At 41.3% G+C, this 27,680-nt stretch overlaps 2 protein-coding genes across 6 annotated transcripts; both read right to left on the minus strand.

Moving 5' to 3' along the window:
- On the minus strand, positions 1-4,569 carry LOC141509827 (immunoglobulin superfamily member 1-like). The gene is made up of 4 exons (XM_074219648.1): positions 4,451-4,569; positions 1,278-1,594; positions 587-874; positions 1-318 (listed from the first exon to the last, which is right to left on the minus strand). Exons 1-4 carry the CDS (start codon positions 4,567-4,569, stop codon positions 173-175), a joined length of 870 nt encoding a protein of 289 aa, XP_074075749.1. The 3' UTR covers positions 1-172.
- Positions 1,493-26,941, minus strand: LOC141510014 (immunoglobulin superfamily member 1-like). 5 transcript variants are annotated; one of them, XM_074219958.1, is made up of 11 exons: positions 26,809-26,940; positions 25,800-25,968; positions 25,503-25,535; positions 18,373-18,672; positions 17,674-17,994; positions 15,466-15,765; positions 14,768-15,055; positions 14,481-14,510; positions 14,199-14,290; positions 7,481-7,516; positions 1,493-1,577 (listed from the first exon to the last, which is right to left on the minus strand). In XM_074219958.1, the coding sequence occupies exons 2-10, from the start codon at positions 25,831-25,833 to the stop codon at positions 7,493-7,495; spliced, it is 1,422 nt and encodes a 473-aa protein (XP_074076059.1). In that variant the 5' UTR covers positions 25,834-25,968; positions 26,809-26,940; the 3' UTR covers positions 1,493-1,577; positions 7,481-7,492. The 5 variants fall into 5 exon arrangements, 4 of the variants coding, with proteins under 4 accessions (XP_074076059.1, XP_074076060.1, XP_074076057.1 ...); XR_012474761.1 differs by lacking the exon at positions 1,493-1,577 and having other exon boundaries at positions 1,583-7,516; positions 7,756-14,290; XM_074219959.1 differs by lacking the exon at positions 1,493-1,577 and having other exon boundaries at positions 1,583-13,836.
- Positions 26,942-27,680: the final 739 nt, after the last annotated feature.

The raw sequence follows: 27,680 nt of genomic DNA on the forward strand, positions 1-27,680 counted from the left end.
AGGTTATTGATGACCCAGGTATAACAAAAGGAGAAAGAGGAGGAAGAGAATAAAAACATGGCAAAGTGTGATCACAATATATCTGGACCCTGAGATAGAAGATGAAGATGAAGATGAGTTTAGCAGCATTTCTTCCCTTTCCTCTCCACCCATCCTGCCCATTTTCTTATCCCTAACAGCACCTTCCCATCCATTGGGGGTGAATGCTGGGCTTGGACCACGGAGGTCTGGACTTATTGCCCCCTTTCCCTAAACTCTGAAGCTGCTGCTTCTTACCCTTTGTCATACCTGTATGCTGAGATGATAGATCCTTTTCACCTGCAAAATATAATGTGTCCAAATTAGAAGTGAGTGGGGAATTTCAAGGAGAAGAGTCACGTCCCAGGTCCTCCCCAATGTCCTCTTGGTTGTGGGAATGATAAAAAAAGAGACATTTAGTCTTTTCACCCCTGGTTAGGAATCTCAGTCATGGAAGGTAGAGTTCATAAAGACAAAGGTCGAGAAGGTATATGGACTCCTCCTCCTCCTGGGGTAAGGGAGAGGTAATGGGTATACTCTAGAGAATCCTTCTTCCTCTGATCCTCACTTTGCTCTGAAAGTTCCAGGAGATCACTGGATGGTGTTGTGACACTGCTGACTGGCCCGAGGTCATAGTGACAACTGTATTGTCCAGTGTCATTCATGTTCACATGGGTCAGGTGGAACTCAGCTCCACCTTGAGTGGACTCTCTGATCTCTACACATCTTTCCTCTCCCTCCTTGTGGAGAGCAAATCTCACACTTCGGATTGGCCCCCAACACAGGAGGGTCACATTCCCTCCTGAAACCACCAGCTGGCTGGGGGTGGCTGAGATGAAGGGTTTGGGGAGAGTCTCTGAAAAGCAAAGCAGAGACATTAGAGATCCAAGGTCCCCTCTGAGGGACAGAGGAGCCACACATAATGAGAAAGTATGCAAGAACCCTTAAGTCATCTTGCCTAAGTCTTCTTTGTTGTTCTGCTCCACTGCCATGAGACCCTTCCCAATACAAAAGCAGAGGCTGAAGTTCTTCTATCCCTTGGGCCTCCTAGGCAGGATGATCCTGTCTCCATCCTTTGCCCAAGTACCTAAATCATGCAGTGTAGGTTAAAGCAGCACTCCCCATATCCCATCTGTTTTTCTCAGGACCCCAGACTCTCTGCTCCATGATGTTCACCCCTCCCATACTCTCCTATCTCACTGGTAGCCCATGAGTCCCATTCTTCTGCTATGTGATTCTAAGGCCTGGCCCCAGCTCACCTATCACCCAGAGCTCCAGAGTCTCACTAGGCTCTGAAACCCTGTAAGAACCTGTAGTCTTCTTGTAGATGCAGCTGTAGTTCCCAGTGTCATTGGGTCTCAGAGAATATAATGTGAAATCAACCTTTGTCCATTCTCTAGTCTTGATCTGTACAGGCTTTGGGTACTGTGCCTTGTGGAGAATGAATGTCACTGGCTGGGGGTATGAATCCTGTGGCAGGCTGCACTGGAGGGTCACATCATCCCAAGGGGCCACCACAGGAGCTGAAAGGGCTTGGAGGTGGGGCTTAGGGAGAGATCCTAAGAGAGAAGGATGAATGGGTTAGGAGTCAGGATCTGGGCTCATGTCCCAACTTGTCCCAGAATGAACTGTGGATCCCACAAGACCCTTACCTTTCTGTGCCTCAGATAAAAAAAATGGTTTTTAAGGCCTTTTGACTTCTAACAATGGAAGAAGGAGATCCAATTGAAAAGTGGACCCTAAACTTCCAGGAGTAAAATGGTGGAATAGCAGGAAGTCTCTCCAAGTCTCCCATATTCAACTCCACTTAATTATACAGTAGCCCTTCAAGAAAATTCTGGAATTGCAGAATAAGCAGGAACGGGAAAACAGTCTTTTAGTCCAAGAAACTTGGAATAACTGGAAGAAATGTCTATGTCACATCAGTAAAAAGGGACTTGGGGAGGCCAGGCCAGGAGTGGCAGTACCCCAAAAAGGTCCACCTCAGCAACCCTACAAGAGATCCTGAGCCCGAGAATGGTGGAGTGGGTCAATGTCATGACCAGGATGCCTCACATATTATAGCATGCCTAGGGGAACCAGCAGACTCTAGCTCCAAAAACTATCACATGCTTCACCACGACCCAGGCAATTAGGCATCCTCCAGAGGCCACACCACAACGTTCTTTAGTGGACCCCCAGGAACAACAGAATCCTAGGTCTGACACCAGAAACTCCCTTTAAGTCCCAGTTCAATACCAACATAAGGAAAATAACAATTCTGTCCAGAATAATTGAGATAGAGCCCCATATCACTCAAACTACCAAAAAGTAATTTATAAATAAGAAAAAACAACAAAAAATTCAACTGAGAGCAAACTGTGAAGATTAGCAAGGGCAATAATAAAAAAATACAAAGAAAGTTGCTTCAACAATATCAGATCTCAAACTATATTTTAGAACATTAATCATCAAACCTATCTGGTACTGACTAAGAAGGAGCAGTGGATCAGTGGGATATATTATGTACCGAAGATACAGTACTAAATGACAAGAGCAACCCAGGGTTCGATAAACCAAAAGACTCCAAATACTTTGATAAATACTTACAATATGAAAAAACTGCTGAGAAAACTGGAAAACTAATTACAGACCAACATCTCATGCCATGCACGAAAATAAGGTCAAAATGATTTGGACATGAAGGTTGGTGGCTTTAGCAAATCAGAAGAAGGAACAGTCACCTCTCAGATTTATGAAGAGGGGGAAAACTTATCACCAAATAGGAAGAAAGCATTACAAAATGCAGATTAAATCATTTTGAATATGTTTATGATAAAGGTCTCATTTGGAATAGAGTCAAATGCAAAAGAATACAAGATATTCCTCAATTGATAACTGGTCAAAGGTTATGAACCAACAGTTTTCAGATGAAGAAATCAAAGCAATAAATAAGCCTATGAAGAGGTATTCCAAATAACTTTTGATTAGAAAAGTGCACAATAAAACCCACTCTCTAATACCAACTCAACCATATCAGATTGGTGAATATAACAAAGAAAACCAAAATGAAAAATACTGGAGAGATATGGGGAAATTGGGACACAAATGCACTTTTGTCCCAGTTGGGAACTCATCCAACCCTTCTGGAGTGTATTTTGGAACTCCATCCAAAGAATTATAGAACAGTGCAACACCTTTAAGTCATCAATGCCACAGTAAGTTTGGATGGTGAAGTGATCATCAAAAAGAGGAAAGGACCTACAGGTTAGAAAATTTCTATAATTTCCCTTTACATGGATGCAAAATATTGACAATTGAGGAGATCAAGTGGGAAATGCTGTACAAGTATATGAGTGTAATGGAATACTGGTTGTGCAAAAAGAAATGATGAACATACAGATTTCAGAAAATCCTAGAAAGACTTGTATGAACTGATGCAAAGTGAAATGAGCAGAACCAGAAAAATGATAAAAAACACTGAGTGATGATCAACTATGAAAGACCAAATTCTTCTCAGCATTACAATGATCTAAGTGGACTCAGGAAGGAAAATGATATCTATAGCCAGATAAAGACTGATGGACTCTGAGAGCAGATCTAAGATTTTTTTTTCAATTACTTTATTCCTTCTCATGGTTATTTTTTCCCTGTTGATCTGATTCTTCTTCCATACCTGAGACTAACAGGAAAATATGTTTTATGCAACAGCACATATATAAACTATATCAACTGCCTATCATTATCAGAAGAGGAGAAAAAAGAGTGAGAGAGAAAAATTTGGAACTTAAAATACCATAAAACAGAATGCTAAAATTTTCATGATAAGTTGGGAAAAATAAAATACTATTAAAAAAGAAAGGAAACAAAGATGTCCCCCAACTTTCTGTTACCTAAATCTGTGGACTCAGAGGAGGAACCCATTGTAGGATTTCATTTCACCCAACATGAATTAAGAACTTCCAGAAAGTCTCAACTGATCCTAAATGCAAGGTTGAGAGAGTCAGGCCTCCTTGTGTCAGATCCCCGGCTCTGCTATTATTTGTTTCCCTGTTTATCACATGAGGATAGAATCCTTCACCTCCAAGATTTCTCCAAGGTCAGTCCCTCTAATATTCTCTTCCTGACCCTCACCTCTTTCCTCATCCTCATCCCCTTAATCTGAGCATTGCAATTTTCCCAGATTTGAGCACAAAGATGAACATCATCCCAGTTCTTGGGGCCATGCCAGAATCTGGTAACTCTAATGTCAAACTCAGTCATTCTAATTAAAATCTGTGTCTATGGAAAGGTGGCCAGGATTAGCCCAAGGGCACCAGAATTGGAGACGGCAGCAAAATCACTAGCAATTTTTCAGTCACTAGAAGCAATGGCATTTAGCACAAAGATAGAAAATAATAAATGGAAGAGGGGAAGCCACCAGGTGATCCTTGCTTCTAGTCCCCTTACCCACCTCATGGCACTAAAAGCAAGTGAAATTCGTTCTGGCTGATCTTTTTGCCTGATCTCCTTGGCTGTCCCCCTTCTCTTCCTCTCTTGAAGTAGGTCAGCATCTCCTGTGATGAACCTCATCTCCCATAGGTCTGTGGCTGAAGCTTTCACGTCTCCATTTCCTTTATTATGGTCAACAGATGCCTGGGAGCTTCACTGTGTTCAGAAGCAAAAAGCTTCCTTGTTCTGGAAGCTTTCTATCCTCCCACTATTCTCAATAGGTGATGACAGATGCTAACTGAAACTCAGTTTTCTGTAGGTCTCAAACTCAGAGTCACTCAAATTCAGGGTCACTATGATTCACAGATGGTGAGAAGACTGCATCAAAATCAGACCTACAGGACTAGCCTGAACCATTGGAGAAGCATTGGGTGGGCCAAAAGAATGATGGTAACAGATTTTGATTGACATCCAAGATGATGGATTCCTACCCTATTCATTAATGTTATGTTTTCAAATGCTTCTTGACTATCTTTTGGGTTGGGTAAAACTGGTTTGAGCATGTCTGCCAAGAGATCCAAACTGATTTATTTTTAAAAGACGGTTATATATTACCATATAAATATATACAATATACTATAGAGCAGAGTCAAAAACAATTTTATAATATGAGATGATAAAAATGACCACTTTTTTAAAATGATCTTTCCTTCAGTGAAACAAAAACATACTTGTCTTCTTAAGACAGACTCAAACTATGGAGGTCTCTTCTGATTTATGGTCAATGGTTTCCTCCAGATCCTGAGAGATGGATTTTTCCAGTAGTAACGTCTCCTGAAAGTGTTCAAGAGGTAAAGACTTCCTACATGATGACCATCAGCAAGTCATTTTAACTCTATGTTTTCTAGAAAGAAGAGGTTTATCACATGACCCAAACTGGAAGCTAAAAGTCTAAACTCTCCCCTGACCAGGAGGTGCAGACCTTGGGATATTACGAAGACATAACAGATTGAGAAGAAAATAAAATGTGTCCACAACGATAATGAGATTGATTGGTTGTTGTTTTTCAAGCTCAAAGAGAATTAAAATGGCCTCACAATGTTGGAGATCAAAGTAGAGGGTGTCCGACTGCGACTGATCAGACCAGGACGAGTTCAGAAGGCCCCACTGTCATTGTTCAGACAATTCCTCTTGCTTGTTCTTCCACACAACACTCCTATTCATTTCAATATGTCACCTCTTCACTGAAATTCTGTTTTCTGTTTTGTTTTACATAGTTTAACTAACACTAGGTCTTACAATGAACCGATTAATTCATGTAAGGAAGCAATCTATCACAAATTGGGCACAAAGGGATGAGGGAGGGTATCACTGCCCACACCATCCTTCCTTCCAGTTATTTCATGGACTGACACAGGCCTCATGACCTTCTGAACCACAGACCAATAGAAAGCACTGGGCATGACTTTATTCAATATGGTTACCATTGAAGGAACTCTATGGGTCTTCCCTAAATGCTGAGCCACAACATCCTACCCTCCTTCACTGGCCCACAATCAGGTCCTAATTCAGGTACCTATCAATTTCTCTAAAAGGAATAGTTCCCAGGGTCTCCTGCAGGGCTCCTGGTGTTTGCATTTTTCAGGACACACCTGGTTTGTATATTGCTTCCTTTCTCTCAGGGCCCCTTGTCAAGTTAAGTGGAAAGCTAAAGATGCTCTTGTGTGATCATCCCATTTCACAAAGCTGTCCAGAAAAGTAATCTGACACTTCATTCCTCCTCAGGTGACCTCACCTCATATATCGAATCATGGCATGTTCACCTCCATCTGTCCTCCCCAGTTCCATAGTGCTCATTTGAGCTCAGTCTTTCCTCACCTAGTGTGGAAATTATTCTAATAATCTCTTCATTGAATTCATTGCTTTAAACCTCGCTCTTCTCTAACTCACCTTCTATGAAACTGCACAAATAATTATGGTGAAGTTCAGATCTTATCATTCTCTTATTGCAGAGACTCCAATGGTTTGCTTTCAATTTTACAGTCAAATGTGATTTTAATTGCCTTTGGAAACTTTCATGACCAAGTCCCAATCTATCTTTCTACTCCCTTTTTATACATTACACCTTATTTCACACTTTGTAGTCAAGCAAGCCAACCTTCATACCATTCCTCACATAAAATGTTCTATCATTCTTATCCACTTATCCACCTCAGCCATCCTCCATTCTAGAAACTGCCCTCCCAATCAAACATTTTTGTTCTTTTGAAACTCTGCTTAAGTGATTACCCCTGCATTATGTCCCTACTCAATCCTCCATTGGAGTTAGTCATTGGATCACAAACTTTCCCAACAAACACATATATACACATTTGCATATATATATATGTATATATATATATATAAAATATATATAAATATATTTATAAAGCTACATTTAAAAAAAAAAGATATTTCTGATGTAGGGACTATGTTCCATGTTCTCTTCCACATTTGACTCAAGTCCAGTATTTCTAAGGAAGAACAAAGATCTAGCAGGAGCAAGGACATGAGTCTTCACCATGGCCCCTCAGGGCAATCAATCCATCAGGTATGTCAAACTATTACCTTCTCCGCACATTTCTAGGACCTAGTTTTCAGTATGAAATCATCCTGCTCTAAAAGAGATTTCCAATGGCCCACTCCACCTCCCCTAAGAGGTTCTGATAATCAAGTCCCCAGAAAATGGTTTCCAAAATCCCAAGGAGATTGGTTTCCTCCCCAGTCACGTCACAATTCTCCACTGCAATTCTCATTTCCTAGTGGTCCTGGCAGCAGAGGGTCACAGCCTATGGGTGAAGCTCAAAGCGGGGATGGTGAGAGGTAGACAGAGCTTGAATTCCCTGAAATTGCTTCCTTCCCACTGGCTTCCCCCATGTTGTTTTCTCAGGCTCCTCCTAGAGTTTCCCCATATTCTCTGACACTGTCTTTCTGATTGCTCTGTTGGTCACATTCTATGATAATCTGAGACTTACGGAGAATGGAGAGGGAAGGTTCTGGAAGAAAAACTCACCTTTATGCACCTCTATTGTCTGCCCCAGGCTTTGTCCTGTAAAACAAGTTCAGATAGTGGATGTCTTCTCTTTCAATTTACAGCTGCCCCACCTCACTTTTCCACTTTCTAGCAATTTCTGTGCTCAGTCTTGGCCAGGAAAAGGGAAGTCTCTGCTCTTTCCAGGATACTTCTCACTGGACCTCTGTGTCCCTCTCTTCCACAATTTTCTGGTCAAACTGTCTTCACAATTCCATCTCACCCCACAATCCCCCAAACCCATCTTTGGGACTCACCAAAATAAAGCAGGAAGATTAATATGGGAGACATACTGACCCCTCAGTCAGTCTGGAGCTGGTAGGTTTAAGTGAGCAGAAAAGAGGAGGGCGCTTTAGCAGCTAGGGCCAGGATGTGGTAGTCAGACCTACTACCCCACATCAACTGGCCGGGCCCACATTTTTTCCGCTCTGAGATCAAGTTGAGATCAAGAATGGCTTATATCATGTCTTAAGTTCTCAGACATTCTACACTTAAAGCCCCAAGACTCGAATCTTCAAGGCTAGGGCTAAAGGACAAGGGTCTCAGGCAGAAAGGCTCAGAGGCTCAGATACTAGATATGGCCAGGAAGAAAGAGGCTGATACTATGACAAGGCTGGGGTCCATTAGACCAAGGTCTTTGATGCTATGACTAAGGCTGCCTGGAGCCCAGCCTCCTTTACAAGATCTATCTGAGGGCTGAGAGCCCCCTCAGTGTATCTGTCAGTCTTTGATCACCCATCATCTTTGGATGGATCATCATCCCTTCCCTGTTAAAGTCTCTGATTAGTGTAGTGGGCACAGGAGCATAGTGAGGTAGAACAACTGTTAAATTAAACTATTTTCCTTCTTGCTCTAAAACTTTCTGTGCCCTTGTCCTCATCTGGCCTTGCTCTTCCTCCGACCCTGCCTGCTCATGATGGCAGCCTCCCCACCAGAGCCTTAGCATCTCTGACCAGGGAGCCCCTGGCACTGACTGCTTAGCTCTGTTCCTTCCTCGCCCCCACCCCCATCCCCAGGGGCTTAGAGGTCCTCAGACCTCTGATGCCCAGATAGCCCCCATATTCACGGGCTCCCACCATCCTCAGAGTGCATCAGAGACATGAAAGAGAATGTCAGTCAAGGTCTCTACAGGGCCCAGGGACCTCCCAGGCTCCAGAGAACCTGCCTCCAACAAAAGTCCTAGCACCTCTGAGGCACACCTGGCTCTACACTGAGATCAAGCCCTGGATCTAGAGCCACCTCTGACCTTCTGCCCCAAATCCTCAGTCACCACAAGACTAGGCCTGGGTCCAGAAGGGGGTGGGAAAGCTCCTGCCTTCTGATTCCCTTCTGGTTCACCTGCCTCCAGAAGGGCCCCTGATTCTTCCACCAACACCAAAACATTTCATCATGGGATTTCATTCAGTGGTTTGAAAGGCTTCACTCCTACTCAGTTGTTCCCATCTAGTCTATGCCATTGATGGATTATTCTGTGACTCAATCAAAGAGAGATCTTTCTTCAGCATCCTGTCAGGTATATTAAGAGAGTCATGAGGTATACAACACCCAACTTGCAAAGGCCTAGGGCACTCTAGAAGATTGTGACAATGATAACATTAAATTAAAAAGCTTTTGCACAGACAAAACCACTGTAACCAAGATCAAAAGAAATGTAGTAAATGGGGAAACAATCTTTACAACTAGTATTTCTGACAAAGGACTCATCCCTAAAATATACAGAGAATTGAATCAAATTTTTTAAAAAAAGCCATTCTCCAATTGACAAATGGTAAAAGGTTATGCAAAGGCAATTTACAGATAAGGAAATCAAAATGAACCATATGCATATGAAAAATAGCTCTAAATCACTAATTATTAGAGAAATGCAAAGTAAAACATCTCTGAGGTACCACTTCACACCTCTCAGAATGGCCATTTATGACTAGAAAGGACAACACTCAATGTTGGAAGGATGTGGGAAACCTGGGATACTAATACATTGTTGGTGGAGCTGTGAACTCATCCAACCTTTCTGGAGGGCAATTTGGAATGGTGCCCAAAGGGCAACAAAAATGTGCATACCCTTTGATCCAGCAATACCACTACTGGGTCTATACCCTGAAGAGATGATGAAAATGGGTAAAACATCATTTGTACAAAAATATTAATAGCAGCCCTATTTGTGGTGGCAAAGAAGTGGAAATCAAGTAAATGTCCTTCAATTGGGGAATGGCTTAGCAAACTGTGGTATATGTTTGTCATGGAACACTATTGCTCTATTAGAAACCAGGAGGGATGAGAATTCAGAGAAGCCTGGAAGGATTTGCATGAACTGATGCTAAATGAGATGTGCAGAACCAGAAGAATACTGAATATTCTAACAACAACATGGAGGCAATGATCAACCTTGATGGACTTGCTCATTCCATCATCAGTCAAACAATCAGGCACAATTTGAGCTATCTGTGACAGAGAATACCATCTGTACCCAGAGAAAGAATTGTGGAGTTTGAACAAAGACCAAAGACTATTACATTTAGTTTAAAAAAAAAGTTATCTAGGGGTGGCTAGGTGGTACAGTGGATAAAGCACCAGCCCTGGAGTCAGGAGTATCTGGGTTCAAATCTGGTCTCAGACACTTAATGATTACCTAGTTGTGTTGCCTTGGGCAAGCCACTTAACCCTATTTGCCTTGCAAAAACCTAAAAAGAAGTTATCTAATGGTGTAATTTTGCTATCTCTTATACTTTATTTTTCTTCCTTAAGGATATGATTTCTCTCTCTTCACATTCAACTGAGATCAATGTATACCCTGGAAACAATGTAAAGATTAACAGATTGCCTTCTGTGGGTGGTGGGTGGGAAGGAAAATAAGATTAGGGAAAAAACTATAAAATTCTAAATAAGTAAATAAATTTTTAAAAATGAAGAACAAAGTTGGCAGCTAGGTGATACACTGGCCCTGGAATCAGGAGGACCTGAATTCAAATCTGATCCCTGACACTTAATACTTACTTAGCTGGTGACTTTGGACAAGTCACTTAACCCCATTGACTTCCAAAAATAAAAAAGAAGAAGATGAAGGACAAACATCATCAGGAAACCCTGGAGATGTTTAACAAAGACGAAGTGTGGGCTCAGAAGAGCTGCTTTTAACTCCTATCTAAATTATTACCTAAGGAAGCAATAACTTCATGTATCTGGCCTCAAGGTTTCCATATGGAAAATGGTAACAAGATGTGAGATCCATTCAGTTGTAAAATCTACGAAACTGTGACTCTTCTCCAAAATCAGTCCATTCAAGACCCCTCTGCCCCTTAACCCTCTCTGATTCTTCTTGGAGCAATGGATGGATGGATTGGACCCACTCCCACCTACCTCCTGCCTGATTGCCCTCAACAGGATGGCCTCTTGGGGAAAGATTCACCTGTCTATGCCTTAACAATGTGGGGACAGCATAGATGTAGAAGAGAAGCTCAGGTTATAGATGATTTCAAGTCCCCCCTTCCAGTCACGAGCCCTAAAATCCTTCCCCTCAATTCCTCTATGACATCAACAGAGAGAAGGTCTGGGACCTGTCCGGTCCAAGATCCTTGCTTCAAACCCCAAGGACATTTCTATCCCTTTTGTCCCAGTCCATTCCTGGGGATCACCTAGATGGAGCCGGGCTATGTTGACCCTTTGCCCTTGGAGACAAGAATTTTCTGAGCAGACATCAGTAGATAGAACCCCAAGAGACACCAGCCTCAGAATGTGCTAGCTGGACCAGTGACCACCCACTAAAACCTGGCCACACTATTTCCACTCTGAGACATAAGAGCTGGAGAGCATCTTGCTGAGAATTCTGTCTCTGAGAGGACCAAGGTCTCAGTATCAGGCCTGTCTTTCAAGGCTGTGACCACCAGTTCCACAAACCCTGAGACACTTCACCTCCAGGGAAACAATTCAGAGGAAGAAGGTCTCACCCCCATACTCAATGCTGCCAGGATAGGGCTAAAGACCAAGGTCTAGACAAAGAGGTGAAGTCAGCCTCAGACACAAGATCTAATTGACCACTTTGGCCACACTTCCCATGGGAAGTGTCTTCTGGTTATTTCTGTGAATTCAGACCAGTTCCAGAGGATGCAGTCTTAAGGTTTTCAGTGGTCACTGCCCATTGCTGATGCCCAGAAACCTATATCAAGACTGCCTTTCCTACCTTAAAGGTCAAGACTAGTCCATTGGTCCAATAGGCAGTAACTTAGCACCGTCTACTCCTCTAATCTTAGTGAAGTAGGATCTCTGTGATGCCACAAATCCCTTGTCCACTACAAAACTTCCACCTTCCCAAACCCTTTCCTCCTTTACCCTCCCTTTCCATGGGCATCATTCTGTAACAATTGTCCTTTTTAATTCCACTTCCTCTATCTATGCAGAGCAAATAGATTCTCCCTAGAATGGGCCCCATCTATGAAGCCTTCTATGTTTAAGGGGGCTTCTTCTACCATATTCCAAGACCCCTGAACTAGGAAGAGGAGTGATCATCCTCATGGTCATTCTCAAACTTTTATTTGGCCACCATCACACAGAAATATCTCTTCTGTTTCTGGTCACACTTCAGGTCAGTGTCATTCAGTCCACACATACAGGTAACCCGTCTTCAAGAATCATGCAACAAGGGGCAGCTAGGTGGTGTAGTGGATAAAGCACCAGCCCTGGAGTCAGGAGTACCTGGGTTCAAATCCAGTCTCAGACACTTAATCATTACCTAGCTGTGTGGCCTTGGGCAAGCCACTTAACCCCGTTTGCCTTACAAAAACTAAAAAAAAAAAAAAAAGAAAGAATAATGCAACAGATCGGCTCCTTGGTATTCTTCTTCTTCCTCAAACCCTTCCCTAATTCTTGGGTAAGTCACTGTCCATATGGATGAATTTCACAGTCCCTTATAACCCTCATCCCTTGCCTCTCTTTTTAATTTCCTGTTTGTTTTTTTGTATAGCATGCTTGTATATAGCTATTTGCATGTTGTCTCTTCCCTTAGGGTGGGAACTGTCTAATTTTGTATCCTTGGTATTAAGTCCTGGGTCTGGAATATTAAGTGCTAAATAAAGATTTAATAAGTAACTGAGCATAGAAAAAGCTGCAGGCAATGTCTACGTATATAGGAATAGTGTCCTATTCCTTTGATTTCATTTGGTCATAGAAAATACTCTTATGGTTGGGTAAAGGGCCAACCAAATTTTTATTCTTTCTGAGTCACAGTTCAAAATTGTATTTCAGGAAGGGGGAACCAGTTAACCATTCTACCAAGATTGAAGTACTGTATCTGTCCTATAGTATTTGTCATTTTCCTCTTTTGTCAGTTTTGATAATCTGAAAGCTGCAAATTTGAACTTTAGAATTCTTTAATTTTATTTTCTCTGATTATTGGTTTTTATAGCATTTCATGTAATTATTGATAGATTGTTTTCTTCTAAAACTGCCTATTCACATTTTTGGTTGTTTATAAACTGAAGATGGCTGTTATTTTTAAAAAATTCAAGCAGATTCCTATGTGTGTTAGGAATTAGGCTTTTATGAGATAAACTTGCTCCATTTTTCCCTTTCCATGTAAATAATTTTCTTTGAACTTGAATTGTTTTTGTTTTGTTCTTGAAAAAACTATTCTTAGTTTTTTAAATCAAAATTGTCCATTTACCTTCAGTGTTCTTCTCTGTCTTTGGGGGTTTGTCATGAATTCTTCCCATCTTCATAACTCTGACAGTTAATTTTGTCTGTGATCCTTTAATCTGTCAATTCTGTTGCCATTTGTATGCAATGTCATTTTAATAGCTGGTATCTAGTTTCTCTCAGATTTCTTTCCCATTTTCCCAGCATTATTTAAATCAAATAAGGATTCTATAGAGGAAAAAGCCATATTTGCCTTGTTTTTTCCAGTAGCAATGGATGACTGTGACTGTTCAACTATAAGGAAAGTTTAGTTCCAGATAATTTGTTCTTCTGAATCATGGTCGGAGAGGCTTTTGCGAGTGCCTTGAGCAGTAAAGCAATTAAATCAGTTTATAATGAAAGAAACTTATACAGCTGCTCATTGGAAAGACCAACACTCAAATGGAAGGTTAAATGCTTTGGCCAAATATAGAAAACAACTAAGTAGAAAAGACCTTCGCCTGCAGAGTCTCCTAAGGGATTAGAAAGGCACAGGACACCTGGGAGTCCTTGGAGAGAACAGAATCGAGGTGGGGGGGCTGGGTAAAAGTCATGTTCAGATGCCAGTATGGTGGTCATGGATGGTGCAGAGATGGTACATTAGATCAGGAACCTGGAAGGAAGCCCAGTGGAGTTTCTGTGCCTTCTGTGGATCTGTTCATATGAAATCACTGGTGAGAGAGACAGACATAGCAAGCAAAAGAGAGAGGGAGGGAGGAAGGGAGACAGAGAGACAGAAACAGAAGCAGAGAGACAGAGACAGAAACAGAGAGACAGTGAGAGACAGGGACAGAGAGACAGAAACAGACACAGAGGCAGAGAGAGACAGAGACAGAGAGAGACACAGAGAGAGAGAGACAGACAGACAGACAGACAGACAGACAGAAAGAGAGAGGGCACAATATCAATTAGTCTCCTATGGTTTAACTTGGGAAGAAATTTGAGAGATTATCTGAGTCAAGCCCCTGTTTTAATGCATGTGAAAACTGAGGTCCCAAGTTTCACCCCAATACTTATTCCCCTTCAAACTCACCAGTCTGGTGTATTGATGGCCTTCATATGCCAAAAGGAGAAAGAGGAAGACAATGAAAACATGGCGGAGTGTGATCAGAATATATCTAGATACTGAGATAAAATTTGAAAGTAAAGATCAGTCTATAGTATTTCTTCCCTTTCCTCTCCACCCATCCTGTCCTGACCCTCAGAACCTTCCCATCCTTTGGGGGGCTAGTGCTGGGCTTGGACCAGGAAGGTCTGGACACATATCCCCCTTTCCCCAAACTCTGAAACTGCTGCTTTTTACCCTCTGTTTTACCTGTGTGCTGAGAGGATAGATCCTCCTCACCTGCAAAACAGAATTTTCCTACTGAGAAGGGAATGGGGTTTGCAAGGAGAATGCCCATGTCCCAGGCCCTCCCCTATGCCCCCATGTCCCTGGGAATAATAAAAGAGACTTAGTCTTTTCTCCTTGACTAGGAATCCCAACCGTGGAAGATAGAGTCCTTATAGACAAAAGTAGAGAAGGTATATGGACTCCTACTCCTGGGGTAAGGGAGGGCTTATCAGTATGTTCTAGAGAAGCCTTCTTCCTCAGCTCCTCACTTTGCAATATAAGTTCCAGTAGATCACTGGGTGATGTGAGGACATGGCTTTCTGCTCCAAGGTCATAGTGACAACTGTAATTTCCCTTGTTCTTGATGTTCACATGGGTCAGATGGAACTCAGCCCCATCTTGGGTGGACTCTCTGATTCGCACACATCTTTCCTCTCCCTCCTTGTGGAGAGCAAATCTCACACCTCGGATTGACCCCCAACACTGGAGGGTCACATTCCCTCCTGAAACCACCAGCTGGCTGGGTGAGGCTGAGATGAAGGGCTTGGGGAGGGTCTCTGTGAAAGGCAAAGCACAGACATTAAAAGTCCAAGTTCCCCTCTGAGGGACAGAGAAGCTGGCATTCTGGGAAAGACTCCCAGGACCCTTCATCACTCCTAAGTCTTCTCTGTCATTCCATTCCCAGGGAACCTTTCCCAAAAAGGAGAAAAATGCTGAAACTCTCCCATCCTGTGGACTTCATTGGAAGTTTGGTCCCATCTCCATCCTTTGCCTCAAGTGCCTGGGTCACACCTTATAGCCTTGTAGTCCTCCCCTATCCCCTCTGTCTTTCTCAGGGTCCTGGGCCCTCTGCCCCATGATGATCACCCCAGTCCCTCATGGGACCCCCTCCCATACTTTCCTATCTCACTGATAGCCCATAAGTCCAGTCCTGATCTGTGATATACAGGACCACTTTCTTTCTCACCTGTTACCCAGATCTCCACAGTCTCACTGGGCTCTGAAATCCTGGAAGAATCTGCAGTCACATGGTAGCTGCAACTATAGTTCCCAGAATCCTGGGGACCCGCAGATAAAATTAAGAAATCCACCTTTGCCCGTTCTCCGGGTTTGATATCCACTGGTTCTTGGTCCTCTGTCTTGTGCAGAATGAATGTTACTGCCTGGGGATATGAGGTTGGGGGCAGGCCACAGAAAAAGATCATATCTGTCCCTGGGGCCACCACCAGTGCTTGAAGGACTTGGAGATAGGGTTTAGAGAGACGTCCTAGGAAAGAAGGATCATTGAGTTGGAAGTCAGGATCTGAATTCAAGTCTCACCTTTGTCCAGAATGAACTGTGGTTCCAACAAGTCCCCTAACCTTTCTGTGCCTCAGATTCCTCACATATTAAGTGAGAAGTAAACAGATGGTTATTCAAGTCCCTTCTCCTTCTAACAGTGGAAGAAGGAGACCCAAATAAGAGGTGGACCCAGACTTCCAGGAGCAAAATGTGTGTTTATATATTTCTTTGTTGGTTTTTGCTCATTTTTTTGCCTTTCTCCTTTGATTTAAATTTTAGTTTTGTTTCTGGCAGAAAGGAGCACACACAAAAGAATCTGATCATATTAAGTTATTATGGTGATATGAGAAGATGAAGACCCAAACTCAAAATGAATAGCAATGTCAAAAGCCTATGGGAAAAAACCCTAAAGAAAACTGGAAGTGGTCTAAATCCAGAAAGAAGTCATAGAAGCACTCAAAAAGGAGCTTTAAAATCATACAAAAGAGGTGGGAGAAAAATCGGAAAAAGAAATCAACTATTTAAAAGGTAAAATAACCAAATAGAAAAGCAGATAGAAAATTCACTATCCTTATAAACATTTCAAACAAAAATTCACCTCTAAACAATTGAAAAAATATCAATTGCTCATGTGTATGCTAAGTCAATTTAATAAAAGTGACAGCTCTGTCTAAATAAATCGATAGAGTGCTAAATCAATCAAACTATGGAAAGTGAATTTATAGAACTAGAAAAATAGCAAAAAAAATTCAACTGAAAGCAAAAACATAAAGACTATCAAGGAAATTAATTAATGAAAAAAATACAAAGGAAGGTGGTCTAGCAACACCAAATCTCAATATTTTGAAACAATAATCATCAAAACTACCTGATATTGACTAAGAAATAGAGGAATGGATTGGCAGAATATATTAGATACAGAAGAAACAATAGTAAAAGACCATAGCAAACTAGTATTTGAAAAATCCAAAGACTCCTACCTCTGGGATAAAAATCAAAGCTAAAAAATACTTGCTGAGAAAACTGGAAAAGAATAGGACACAAAATAAGTACAGACCAGCATCCCAACTCATGCAACAAAATAAGGTCAAAATGATTTAGACATGAAAGGAGATACCATTATCAAATTCAAGAATAAGTTGTCTACCGCTCAGATTTATGAAGAGGGGAAGAATCATCATCAAATAAGAGGAAAAGAGCATTATGAAGAAAAGATCATTTTGATTATATTGAATTAAAAATCTTTTGTCCAAATGAAGCCAATGCAATCGATATTAGAAGGAAAGCAGAAAACTAAGAAATAATCTTTATAACAATTGCTTTTGATAAAAGTTTCATTTCTCAAAAATATAGGAGATGGAGACAAAGTCAAAAGAATATAAGCCGTTCCTCAACTGATAAGCGGTTATAGACACAAACGGGTAGTTTTCAGATAAATGAAATAAAAGCATTAATAAATCTCTGAAGAAGTGTTCCTTATCACTTTAGATTAGGAAAAATGCTCATTAAAAACCACTCTGTGATACCAACTCAGATATAGCAATTTGGATTATATAATTAAAAAGAAAAATTAAAACTATTGGAGAAAGTGTGAGAAGATTGAGACACTAATGCACAGTTGGTACAGTTGGGAGTTCATCCAACCATTCTGGATAGCATTTTGGAACTCTGCCCAAAGGTCTAGAATCTGTGTGTTCTTTTTGATCCATCAATAGCACTACTAGGTTTGTATTGCAAAGACATCTTGGAGCTACAAGTGCAAAAATATCTATAATAGTCCTTTTCATAGTGGGAAAATATTGGAAACTGAAGAGATCAATGAGGCTAGAAACCAGTCATGGAAAGTAGAGGAGCTATAGTCTAACTCCTGGGGTAAGGGAGGGGTCATTAGTACCTTCCAGAGAATCCTTCTTCCTCTGCTCCTCACTTTGCACTCTAAGTTCCAGGAGATCACTGAACAGTGTGAGGACATGGCTGTCTGGTCCAAGGTCATAGCGACAACTGTAATATCCCATGTTGTTGATGTCCACGTGGGTCAAGTGGAACTCAGCCTCACCTTGGGTGGAGTCTCTGATCCCCACAAAACCTTCTTCTCCCTCCTTGTAGAGAACAAATCTCATACCTCGAATTGGCCCCCAACACCGGAGGGTCACATTCCCTCCTGACACCACCAGCTGACTGGGTATACCGGAGATGAAGGGTTTGGGGAGTATCTCTGAAAGGCAAAGCACAGATACTGAATTTCCAAGTCACCCTCTTAGATGACTTGTTGGGGAAGACTCCCAGGACCCTTGGCTCATCACTCCTAAGTCTTCTTTGTCATTTCATTCCCAGGAGACCCTTCCCAGGAAAGGAGCAGATGTTGGAGCTTGGTCCTGTGTCCATCCTTTCCCCCAAGTGCCTGGGTCATACATTGTGGGTCAAGGCAGTACCTCCCCATATCCACCCTATCTTTCCCAAGAACCCAGACTCCTTTCTCCATGATATTCACCCCAGTCCCTCATGGGATCCCCTCCCATACTCTCCTTCTCGCTCATAGGCCATGACTCCAGTCCTTCTGCTCTATGATACCCAGGCCCAGTCCCTCTCTCACCTGTTACCCAAAGCTCCAGAGTCTCACTAGGCTCTGAAACCCTGTAAGAATCTCTATTCTGATGATAGATGCAACTGTAGTTGCCGGTATCTTGGGGTCTCACAGAAAAAATTAAGAAATCAGCCTTTTTCCATTCTCCAATCTTGTATTGTAAGGGCTCTTCATTCTGATCCTTTTGCAGAATGAATATCATTGGCTGGGGGTAGGAGTCTGGTGGTAGACTGCACAAGAAGGTCACATCTGTCCCTGGGGGCACCACAGGAGCTGGAAGGGCTTGGAGGTCAGGCTTAGAGAGTGATCCTAGGAAAGAAGGATCACTGGGCTCAGAGGCAGGATCTGGGTTTGTGTCCTAACTTGGCCCAGAATGTCAGAACTGTGCCTCAGATTCCTTACATATTAAATGATAGGTGAACAGATAATTACTCAAGTCCCTTTTCCTTCTAAGGATGTTAAGAAGGAAATCCAATTGAAAGAGTTCCCAGACATCCAGGAGCAAACCACACAATGGCACTTCCAAGATAATTATGGAATTGGAATCATTTAGTCCAAAAAACTTGGAACAACTGCAAGAAAGGTATGTCTCACTTCAGTACAAGGGGAACAGGGGAGTGAAGTCCAGGAGAGGCAACACCCCAGCAAGGTCCAACTCAGCAAACCTACTAGAGATCCTGATCCCAGGGTGGTGGACCAGGGCAGTGCCATTACCAGGACCCTCACATGCTGTAGCCTAACTAAGGGAACCAGCTGACTCCAAGAACCACCATATGCTTCACCAGAGGACAAGGAAAACAGGATCCTCCAAAGGTCAGAATATCAAGTGCTTTAGTGGAATCCCAAGGAAAATCAGAATCACACCCCACCCAGGTCTCAGACACCAGATACTCCCTTTAAGAAACTGCCTAGAGAATGCAGCTAGATGGCACAGTGGATAGAACACCAGCCCTGGAGTCAGGAGGGCCTGAGTTCAAATATGACCAGACACTTAATAATTACCTAACTGTGCGACCTTGGGCAAGCCACTTAACCCCACTGCCTTGCAAAAACCTAAAAAAAAAAAAAAAAGAAAAGAAATTGCCAGACCCTTATGACCTATAGCTACACCAGTCACTTTTCATTTGATCCCCTTACGGAAGCATCAGTCATGGGGGTCCCCTATGAAGCTCAGAGAAACATTGGGGCAATAAAAGGTAAGCAACCAGGACATGAAACAAGAAATTTTAGACAAGCCCCTTTCAGCCTGGGAATGAAACTAAAATTTAAATAAAAAGGAAAAGGCAAAAAAAAATGAGCAAATAAACAACAAAGAAATACACACACACACACACACACACACACACACACACACACAGAGAATCTAAAGTTATTATGGTGATGTAGGAAGAAAAGACACAAACTCAGAAAAGGACAATGATGTCAAAATCCTATGGGCAAAACCCCAAAGAAAAATTAAAAGTGGTTTGTGGACCAGAAATAACTTTGTGGAATCACTAATAAAAGAGCTTAAACATTATAAAAGAGAGGTAGGAGAAAAATGGAAAAAAAGAAAGCAACTACTTAAAAAGTAGAAATGATCAATAGAAAAAAATACACACAAAAACTCAGTGTCCCTTATGAAACATTTTTTACACACAGAGTCACTTCTAAACAGTAGGAAAAATATGAATTGCACATGAGAAGCTAAGTCAATACAACAAAAGTGACAATTCTGTCTAAATTGGTTGGTATTGAGTACTGTACCAAAGAAACTTTCAAAACAATGTATAGAACTAGGAAAAATGACAACAAAAAATTCAACTGAAAGACCAAAATGTAAAGAATACGAGGGGGATTCATTCTTAAGGAAGAAATACAAAAGAAGGTGGTCTAGAAACACCATACCTCAAACTATATTTTGAAACAGTAATCATCAAAACCATCTGATGCTAAGAAATACAGCAGTTGATCAGTGGTACTTAATAGATACAGAAGAAACAGTAGTAAATGACCATAGCAACCCAGTGTTTGATAAACCCCAAAATTACTTCTGGGATAAAAACTCACAATTTAAAAAAAACTGCTAAGAAAATGGGAAAACAATAGGATACAAACAATATATAGACTAGCATCTTACATCATGCATCAAAATAAGGCCAAAATAATTCAGATATGAAAGGAAAAACCATTAGAAAATTAGAAGAGGGCGGCTAGGTGGCACAGTGGATAGAGCACTGGTCCTGGAGTCAGGAGTACCTGAGTTCAAATCCAGCCTCAGACACTTAATAATTACCTAGCTGTGTGGCCCTGGGCAAGCCACTTAACCCCATTTGCCTTGCAAAAACCTAAAAAAAATTTGGAAGAATAGTTATCTGCCTCTCAGATTTATGAAGAGGGGAAGAATTTATGGTCAAATAAGAGGAAGAAAGCATTACAAAATATTGGAAAGATAATTGTGATTATATTAGATCAAAAATATTTTGTTCAGTTAAAACAAAGGCAACCAATATTATGAAATCAGAGAGCAAGGAAAAATCTTTAGAGACCTTAAAAAAGGTCTCATTTCTCAAAGATATAAGGAATGGAGACAAATTCAAAAGAATATAAGCCATTCTTCAAATGATAGATGATCAAAAAATATAAGCAGACAATTTTCAGATAGAGAAATCCAAGCAATCAAAAGGCCTTTGAACAGGTGTTCCAGATCTCTTTCGATTAAAAAAAATGTACATGAAAACCACTCTGCAATATCAACTCATACATATCAGATTGGTTAATATAATAAAAAAGCAAAGTAAAAAATGTTCTTGAGAATGTGGGAAAATTGGGACTTTAATGCACTGTTGGAGCAGTTATGAACAGATTCATCCATTGTTGATAGTATTTTGGGATTCTGTCTAATGCACTGTAAAACTGTGCAGAACCTTTGACCCAGCGATAACACTAGTATGTTTGTATTGCAAAGTGATCATTAAAAAATGGAAAGTACCTAAGGGTTCAAAAATATCTAAAGTAGCCCTTTTCGTGGAGGTAAAATTTTGGAAATTGAGGAGATCAAGTAGGGAATGGCTGAGGTATATGAATGTAGTGGAATACTGTTGTGCAAAAAGAAATGATGAACAAGTAGATTTCAGAAAATCCTGGAAAGACTTGTATGAATTGATATGAAGTGAAATGAGCAGAACCAGGGAAACAATATACTCATTTATTTATTAGCAATGCTGAATGACGATCAACTATGAATGACCAAACTCTTCTCAGCAATACCATGATCCAAATGGACACAGGAAGTTAAATAATATCTATATCCAAATAAAGACTGATAGATTCTGAGGGCAGAGCTGGGCATTTTTTCAATTACTTTATTCTTTCTTATGGTTACTTTTTAACTGTTGATCTGATTCATCTTCCAAACCTGAAGCTAACAGGAAAATATATTTTACATGACAGTACCTATATAAACTATATCAACTACCTATTATTATCAGTACGAGGAGATTAAGAGAGTGAGAGAGAAAAATATGTCCTTCACAATATTGTAGAAATGGACATTAGAAAGTTCATGATTAATTGGAAAAAAATAAAATACTATTAAAAAAGGAAGGAAACAAAGATGTAGCCCAACTTTCTATTATCCAAATCTAAGGACTCAGAGGAGGAACTCACTGAAGGATTTCCTTCTACCCAATTTGAATCATAAAGATGTTCTAGAAAGTCTCAGTTGATCCTAAATGCAAGATTGTGAGAGTCAGGACTCCTGGGGTTAGGTCGCTAGCCCCACTATTACTTGTTTCCCTTTCTATCACAAGGAAAAGGGTCTTCCTCATCTCAAAGATTTCTCCAAGTTCAGTCTCCCTGATATTCTCTTCCTGACCCTAACCTCTAGTCTCATCCTCATCACCTTAATCTGAGCATTGCAGTTTTCCTAGACTTGACCTGCCAATGTGAACATTATCTCTAGGCCTTGGTGCCATTCCAGAATATGATGGGTCTGATGCCAGACCAGTCATTCCAAGGAAAAATCAATAACTAAAAAAAAAGTGAACGGGATTAGCCCAAAGCACAGAACTGGAAAGGGCATAAAAATCAGACCTACAGGACTGGTCAGTTAAAAGAAAAGATGGTAGCAGACAGTACAGATTGATGCCCCAGATCCCCTTGCTCTCTGACTGCAAGATGATGGATTCCTACCCCATTCATTAATGCAGTGTTCTCTGAATCAAATGCTTTTTGACTATCATTTTGGTTGTGTAAAAATTGTTTTGAGAATACCTGCCAGGAGATGTAAAATGATTTATTATAAAAATGGCATTCGGGGTGAGTAGATGGTGCAGTGGATAGAGTACTGGCCCTGGAATCAAGAGTACCTGAGTTCAAATCCAGTCTCATACATTTAATAATTACCTAGCTGTGTGGCCTTGGGCAAGCCACTTGACCTCATTAGCCTTGAAAAAAATAGCTAAAAAATGGCATTCATATATTGTCATAGGAATATGTCCTATATACTATAGAATAGTCAAAAAATTTATAAGATGAGATGATAAAAATTACTACTATCTTAAAATAATATTTTCTTCAATGAAACAAAAATATATTTGTCTTCCTGAGACAAGACCTAACTAAGGTGATCTCTTTTGATATGTGATCTATGTTTTCCTCCAGATCCGAAGAGATGGACCTTTTCCACCATAATGACTCCTGGGCATATTCAAGAGATAAAATTTGCCTATGTACTGACCATCATCAAGTCTTTCCTTTCAAGAACTAGATGGCTTCTCAGAGCATCTCATGATCCAATCTGAAGGTTAAAAATTGAAGCTCTCACCTACTTGACAAGGAGGTATGAACCTTATGATGTTGCTAAGATATTACAGATTGAGAGGAAAGGAAAATGTGTCCAAAATTACCACATCATTGGGTGGGTGTTGTTTTTCATGTCCAAAGAGAACCAAAATGATATCACAATGTTGAGATCAAAGTACAGTGTGTCAAACTGTGGCTAACCAAACAAATATGAGCTCAGAAGGACCCACCATCATTGTTCATACTGGTCATAAAAAATGAATCAGTTCAGTCCAATCCTTTGGCTCATTCTTCCACACATCATTCCTTTCTTTTTAATATGTCATCACTTCACAGAAACCCTTTTGTCCACTTTGTTTTATGTAGTTTTTAACACTAGGTCTTACAGTGGACTAATCCATTTAAGGGAGCAATCTATCACAAATTGGGCACAAAGGGATGTGGAAGCATGTCACCATCCACATCATCCTTCCTTCCAGCTGTTTCATGGGCTGACCCAATGTCCTTCTGAACCACAGAACAGAAAGCACTGGGCATGACTGTATTCAATATTAGATAATTCTTGCTTCTCGGTATTATTGGTTCTTGATTGTTATGCACTTTTTATTAGAAGAATTCATAGAAAAAGAGACTCCCCATTTTTTCTTCCCAATATGAAGTATTCTTGACCCCTCTGGGGAGAACAAATGCCACTTTGGGAAACAATGAAGTAACTCTATGGGTCTTCCCTAATTGCTGAGTCGAAACACCCTACCAACACTCACTGGCCCACAATGAAATCCTTATTCAGATGCCCATCAATTCTCAAAAAAAAAAAAAAAAAAAGCAATTTCCAGGATCTCCTGCAGGGTTTCTGATGTTTTCCTTTTACTGGGAAGACCTGGTTTCTATAGTGTTTCCTGCCTCTCGGGGCCCCTGCTTATGTTAATGGAGGGGAATGGAATGAGAAAGTCAGTCAGAGTTAAAGATGTTGTTGGGTAATGATCCTATTTCACAAAACTCTCCAGGGAAGAAATGTTACATCTGACTCCTCCTCATATTTCCAATCAGATACCAGTTCTTGGCATGTCCACCTCCATCTGTCCTCCCCACTCCCATAGTGCTCACTGAAGCTCAGTCTCCCATCACCTAGTACTGGAACTATCGTAATAATACTTGGTCTCCCTGTCTTAAACCTCTCTTCTCTAATCCACCCTCCACATAACTGCATGAGTAAATGTGGTGAAGTGCAACTCTATTCTCATCATCCATTCCCCTATTCAATAGACTTCAATGATTCCCTTTTTTAATGTTTTCTAATGTTTTTAGGTTTTTGCAAGGCAAATGGGTTTACCCAAGACCACACAGATAGGTAATTATTAAGTTTCTGAGGTCAGATTTGAACTCAGGTACTCCTGACTCTAGGGTCGGTGCTCTATCTACTCTGCCACCTAGCTGCCCCAGGAGTGTGATGATTCCCTTTTAATTTTACTGTCAAATGTTACTTTTATTACCTTTGAAAAACACTTCATGACTGAGTTCCAATCTACCTTTCCAATCATTTTATACATTACTCCTTTTTTTCCACTTTGCAGATACCCATCCTCACACTCAATGCACCATTTCCCTCATCTACTCTTTGATCTGAGTTGTTCTCCATTCCTGAACTGCCCTCCCATATCAACCAGGCCACTAAAAAATGTTTTTTTTTTCTTTTGAAACTCTGCTCAAGTGATAACTTCTGCCCAAACTCATCCTTTACTAATAATTAACTTTTCCATCACACAGACACACACACATACAGACACAAAAACATATGTTTTAGACTCATGTTATAGACTCATATAAATAAGGGGATTACATCTTATCCAATCAAGTCTAAGACCAGTATTCATAAGTAAAAACAAAGACCTGGCAGGAGCAAAACCTTGGGGTCTCTACCACATCCCCTCAGGGCCATAAGCCTATTAGCTATGCCACTCTATTACCTCCTACGTAGTCTTTAGGGACTTAACTTTCAGGATGAAACCTCTCTGCTCTAGAAGACAGCGTTAATGGCACCGTCCCTTTACATTTCACTGTAATTGAATGAACCAAGGCTCACGGAAATCCAGAATCCCAACTAGGAGATCAGTTTCCTGCCCAGCACCATTTCTCAGTTCTCAGCTACAAGTTCTCATTTCCTGGTCGTCCTGGCATGAAGTGATACCTTATGCATGTAGCTCAGATCCCACTGGCTTCCTCAATTCTAGTATCCCAAGCCTCTCCACGAATTTCTCCATATTCTCTTCTCTGGTTACTCTGCTGGTTGTTCTCTCTGACAAGCTAAGACTAAAGGAGAATCAAGGGAGGAAAGTTCTAGAAGAAAGACTCACCATTATACACCTCCATCTGCCCCAGGCTTTGTCCTGTAAAACAAGTTCAAATGTTGGATATCTCCTCCTCCAATTTATAATAGCCCCACCTCACTTCTTCACTTTCTACCAGTTTCTGTATTCAGTCAATCTTGGCCAGGAAAAGAGAAGTGAGAGCCAGGATACCTGGTCTCTGCTCTGTCCAGGATACTTCTCACTGGGCCTCTGTGTACCTCACTCTTCCACAATTTTCTGGCCACATTGACTTCAAAATCCCCTTACCCAATACATCCCCCAAGCCCAGCTTTGGGGACTCACCAAAATAGAGGAGGGAGATGAATATGGGAGACATACTGACTCCTCGGGCAATCTGGTGCTGGTGATGTTAACTAAGCACAGGAAATGAGAGCAGTCTAGAGGTTGCCAGGATGTGGTAGCCAGAACAATTACCCCAAACCTCGACTAGCACAACGCACATTTTTCTGCTCTGAAAAAGTTGAGATCAAGAATGATTTACAGCATGTCTTAAAAAGGTCTCAGGCAGCAGACCCTTAAAGACCCAAGACTTGAGTCATCAAATCTACTTCTGAAGCCCAGGGCCTCAGATCAAGGGCCTAGTGTCAAGAGCATCAGAAACTCAGATAACAGATAGGGCCGTGAAGACAGGAAGATGATGCTGAAATCACCTTCCATGACAAGGCTGGGGTCCATTAGAACAGGGTCTTTGATGCCATGACTAAGGTTTCACAGAACCCAGTCTCCTTTACAAAGCCTCTCTGAAGGCTGAGAGCCCCCTCCATGCATCTTTCAGTCTTTGATCACCCACCATCTTTGAATGGATAACCAACTTTCCCTGTCAGTATCTTTGATTAGTGTAGTGAGTACATGATCCCAGCAAGCTGTTAACAATTGGGAAACTGTTTTCCCTCCTGCTATAGAATTCTGTGTGAAGGAAAGAAGGGAGAAAGAGAGAAGGGAGAGATAGAGAATGGGGGGAGAGAGAGAGAGAGAGAGAGAGAGAGAGAGAGAGAGAGAGAGAGAGAGAGAGAGAGAGAGAGCTAAAGAGAGAGAGAGACAGAGACAGGGTAGGAAAGAATGATTAGGATCATGGAATTTCAAGCTAAAAGAGGATATAGAGAGTTCATCAATATGAAACTAGAGACCCCAGATTTTATCCCAAGAAGATAGATGCCATGACAAGCTTGTGCACAGGATTGGAGTGAGGTGAGGCTGGGCAAAGTTACCAGCTTCATTTGAGTCACAGGATAAGGATCAGGAGGACTAGAGATTGTCCTGGACGAGAGGTGATCAGGGTCAAGTGACTTACCCAAGGTCACAAGCTGCTAAGTGCCTGGATTTGAATTCATGTCCTCCTGATTCCAGGGGTTGGTGCTCTATCCATTGTACCAATAACTGTCCCAACATAGACATAGACAGATAGATAGATAGATAGATGTGTGTGTCTATGCACAATACATATCTATATATATATATATATATATATATATATATAAACAAACACATGTTACATATATACAAATGCCTGTAATATACACACATGTTCCCCCACATTCCATCCCTGTCTCCTTGTGGATAAGCAAGGCTCATCATGGAGCTCAAACTCAGCCTGTGGCTTCAAGGTTCCAAAGCACAGGGTGATGGTCACAAAAGCAGAGTCATGGGTCTGAAAAGTGGAGGGATCTTAGACATGGCCTAGTCTGATCTCAACATGCTAGACAAGAGTAAACTGAGGTCCAAAGAGGTGCAATAATGTTCCTAAGATCCAAGAGTCCCCTAGATCTGGGATGGGCTGCCAGACCCTACACCTCCTACTCCCATCCTCCTTCCACCACACACTCTTGATGCCTCGTGTATCAGAGAATGGTTAAGTGGGTAAAGTCTGCCATCTTCCATTCACAGAAGAAGGAAGAATTGGTAGAAGCTACCAGAGAAGCAAGGAACAAGATCATTGCTGCCTGGGGCCATGAGGGACTGCTCCATGGAGAAGGCAGAGTCTGACCTGGTTTGATGGCTTTGTAGGGATGTGACAGATGCAATGAAGCAGGGTCCAAGAAGAGTCAGAGGGCTATTTCTGATACCCACCCCCAATTCATTCATTTAACTAGATGTTTGCTACTCAGATACATTTATCAGGTGAGAGATGCTTCTATGGCTAAGTTAGACATTCATTCCATAAAT

Source organism: Macrotis lagotis, chromosome 1 (assembly GCF_037893015.1).
Source record: "Macrotis lagotis isolate mMagLag1 chromosome 1, bilby.v1.9.chrom.fasta, whole genome shotgun sequence".
NCBI lineage: Eukaryota > Metazoa > Chordata > Mammalia > Peramelemorphia > Peramelidae > Macrotis > Macrotis lagotis.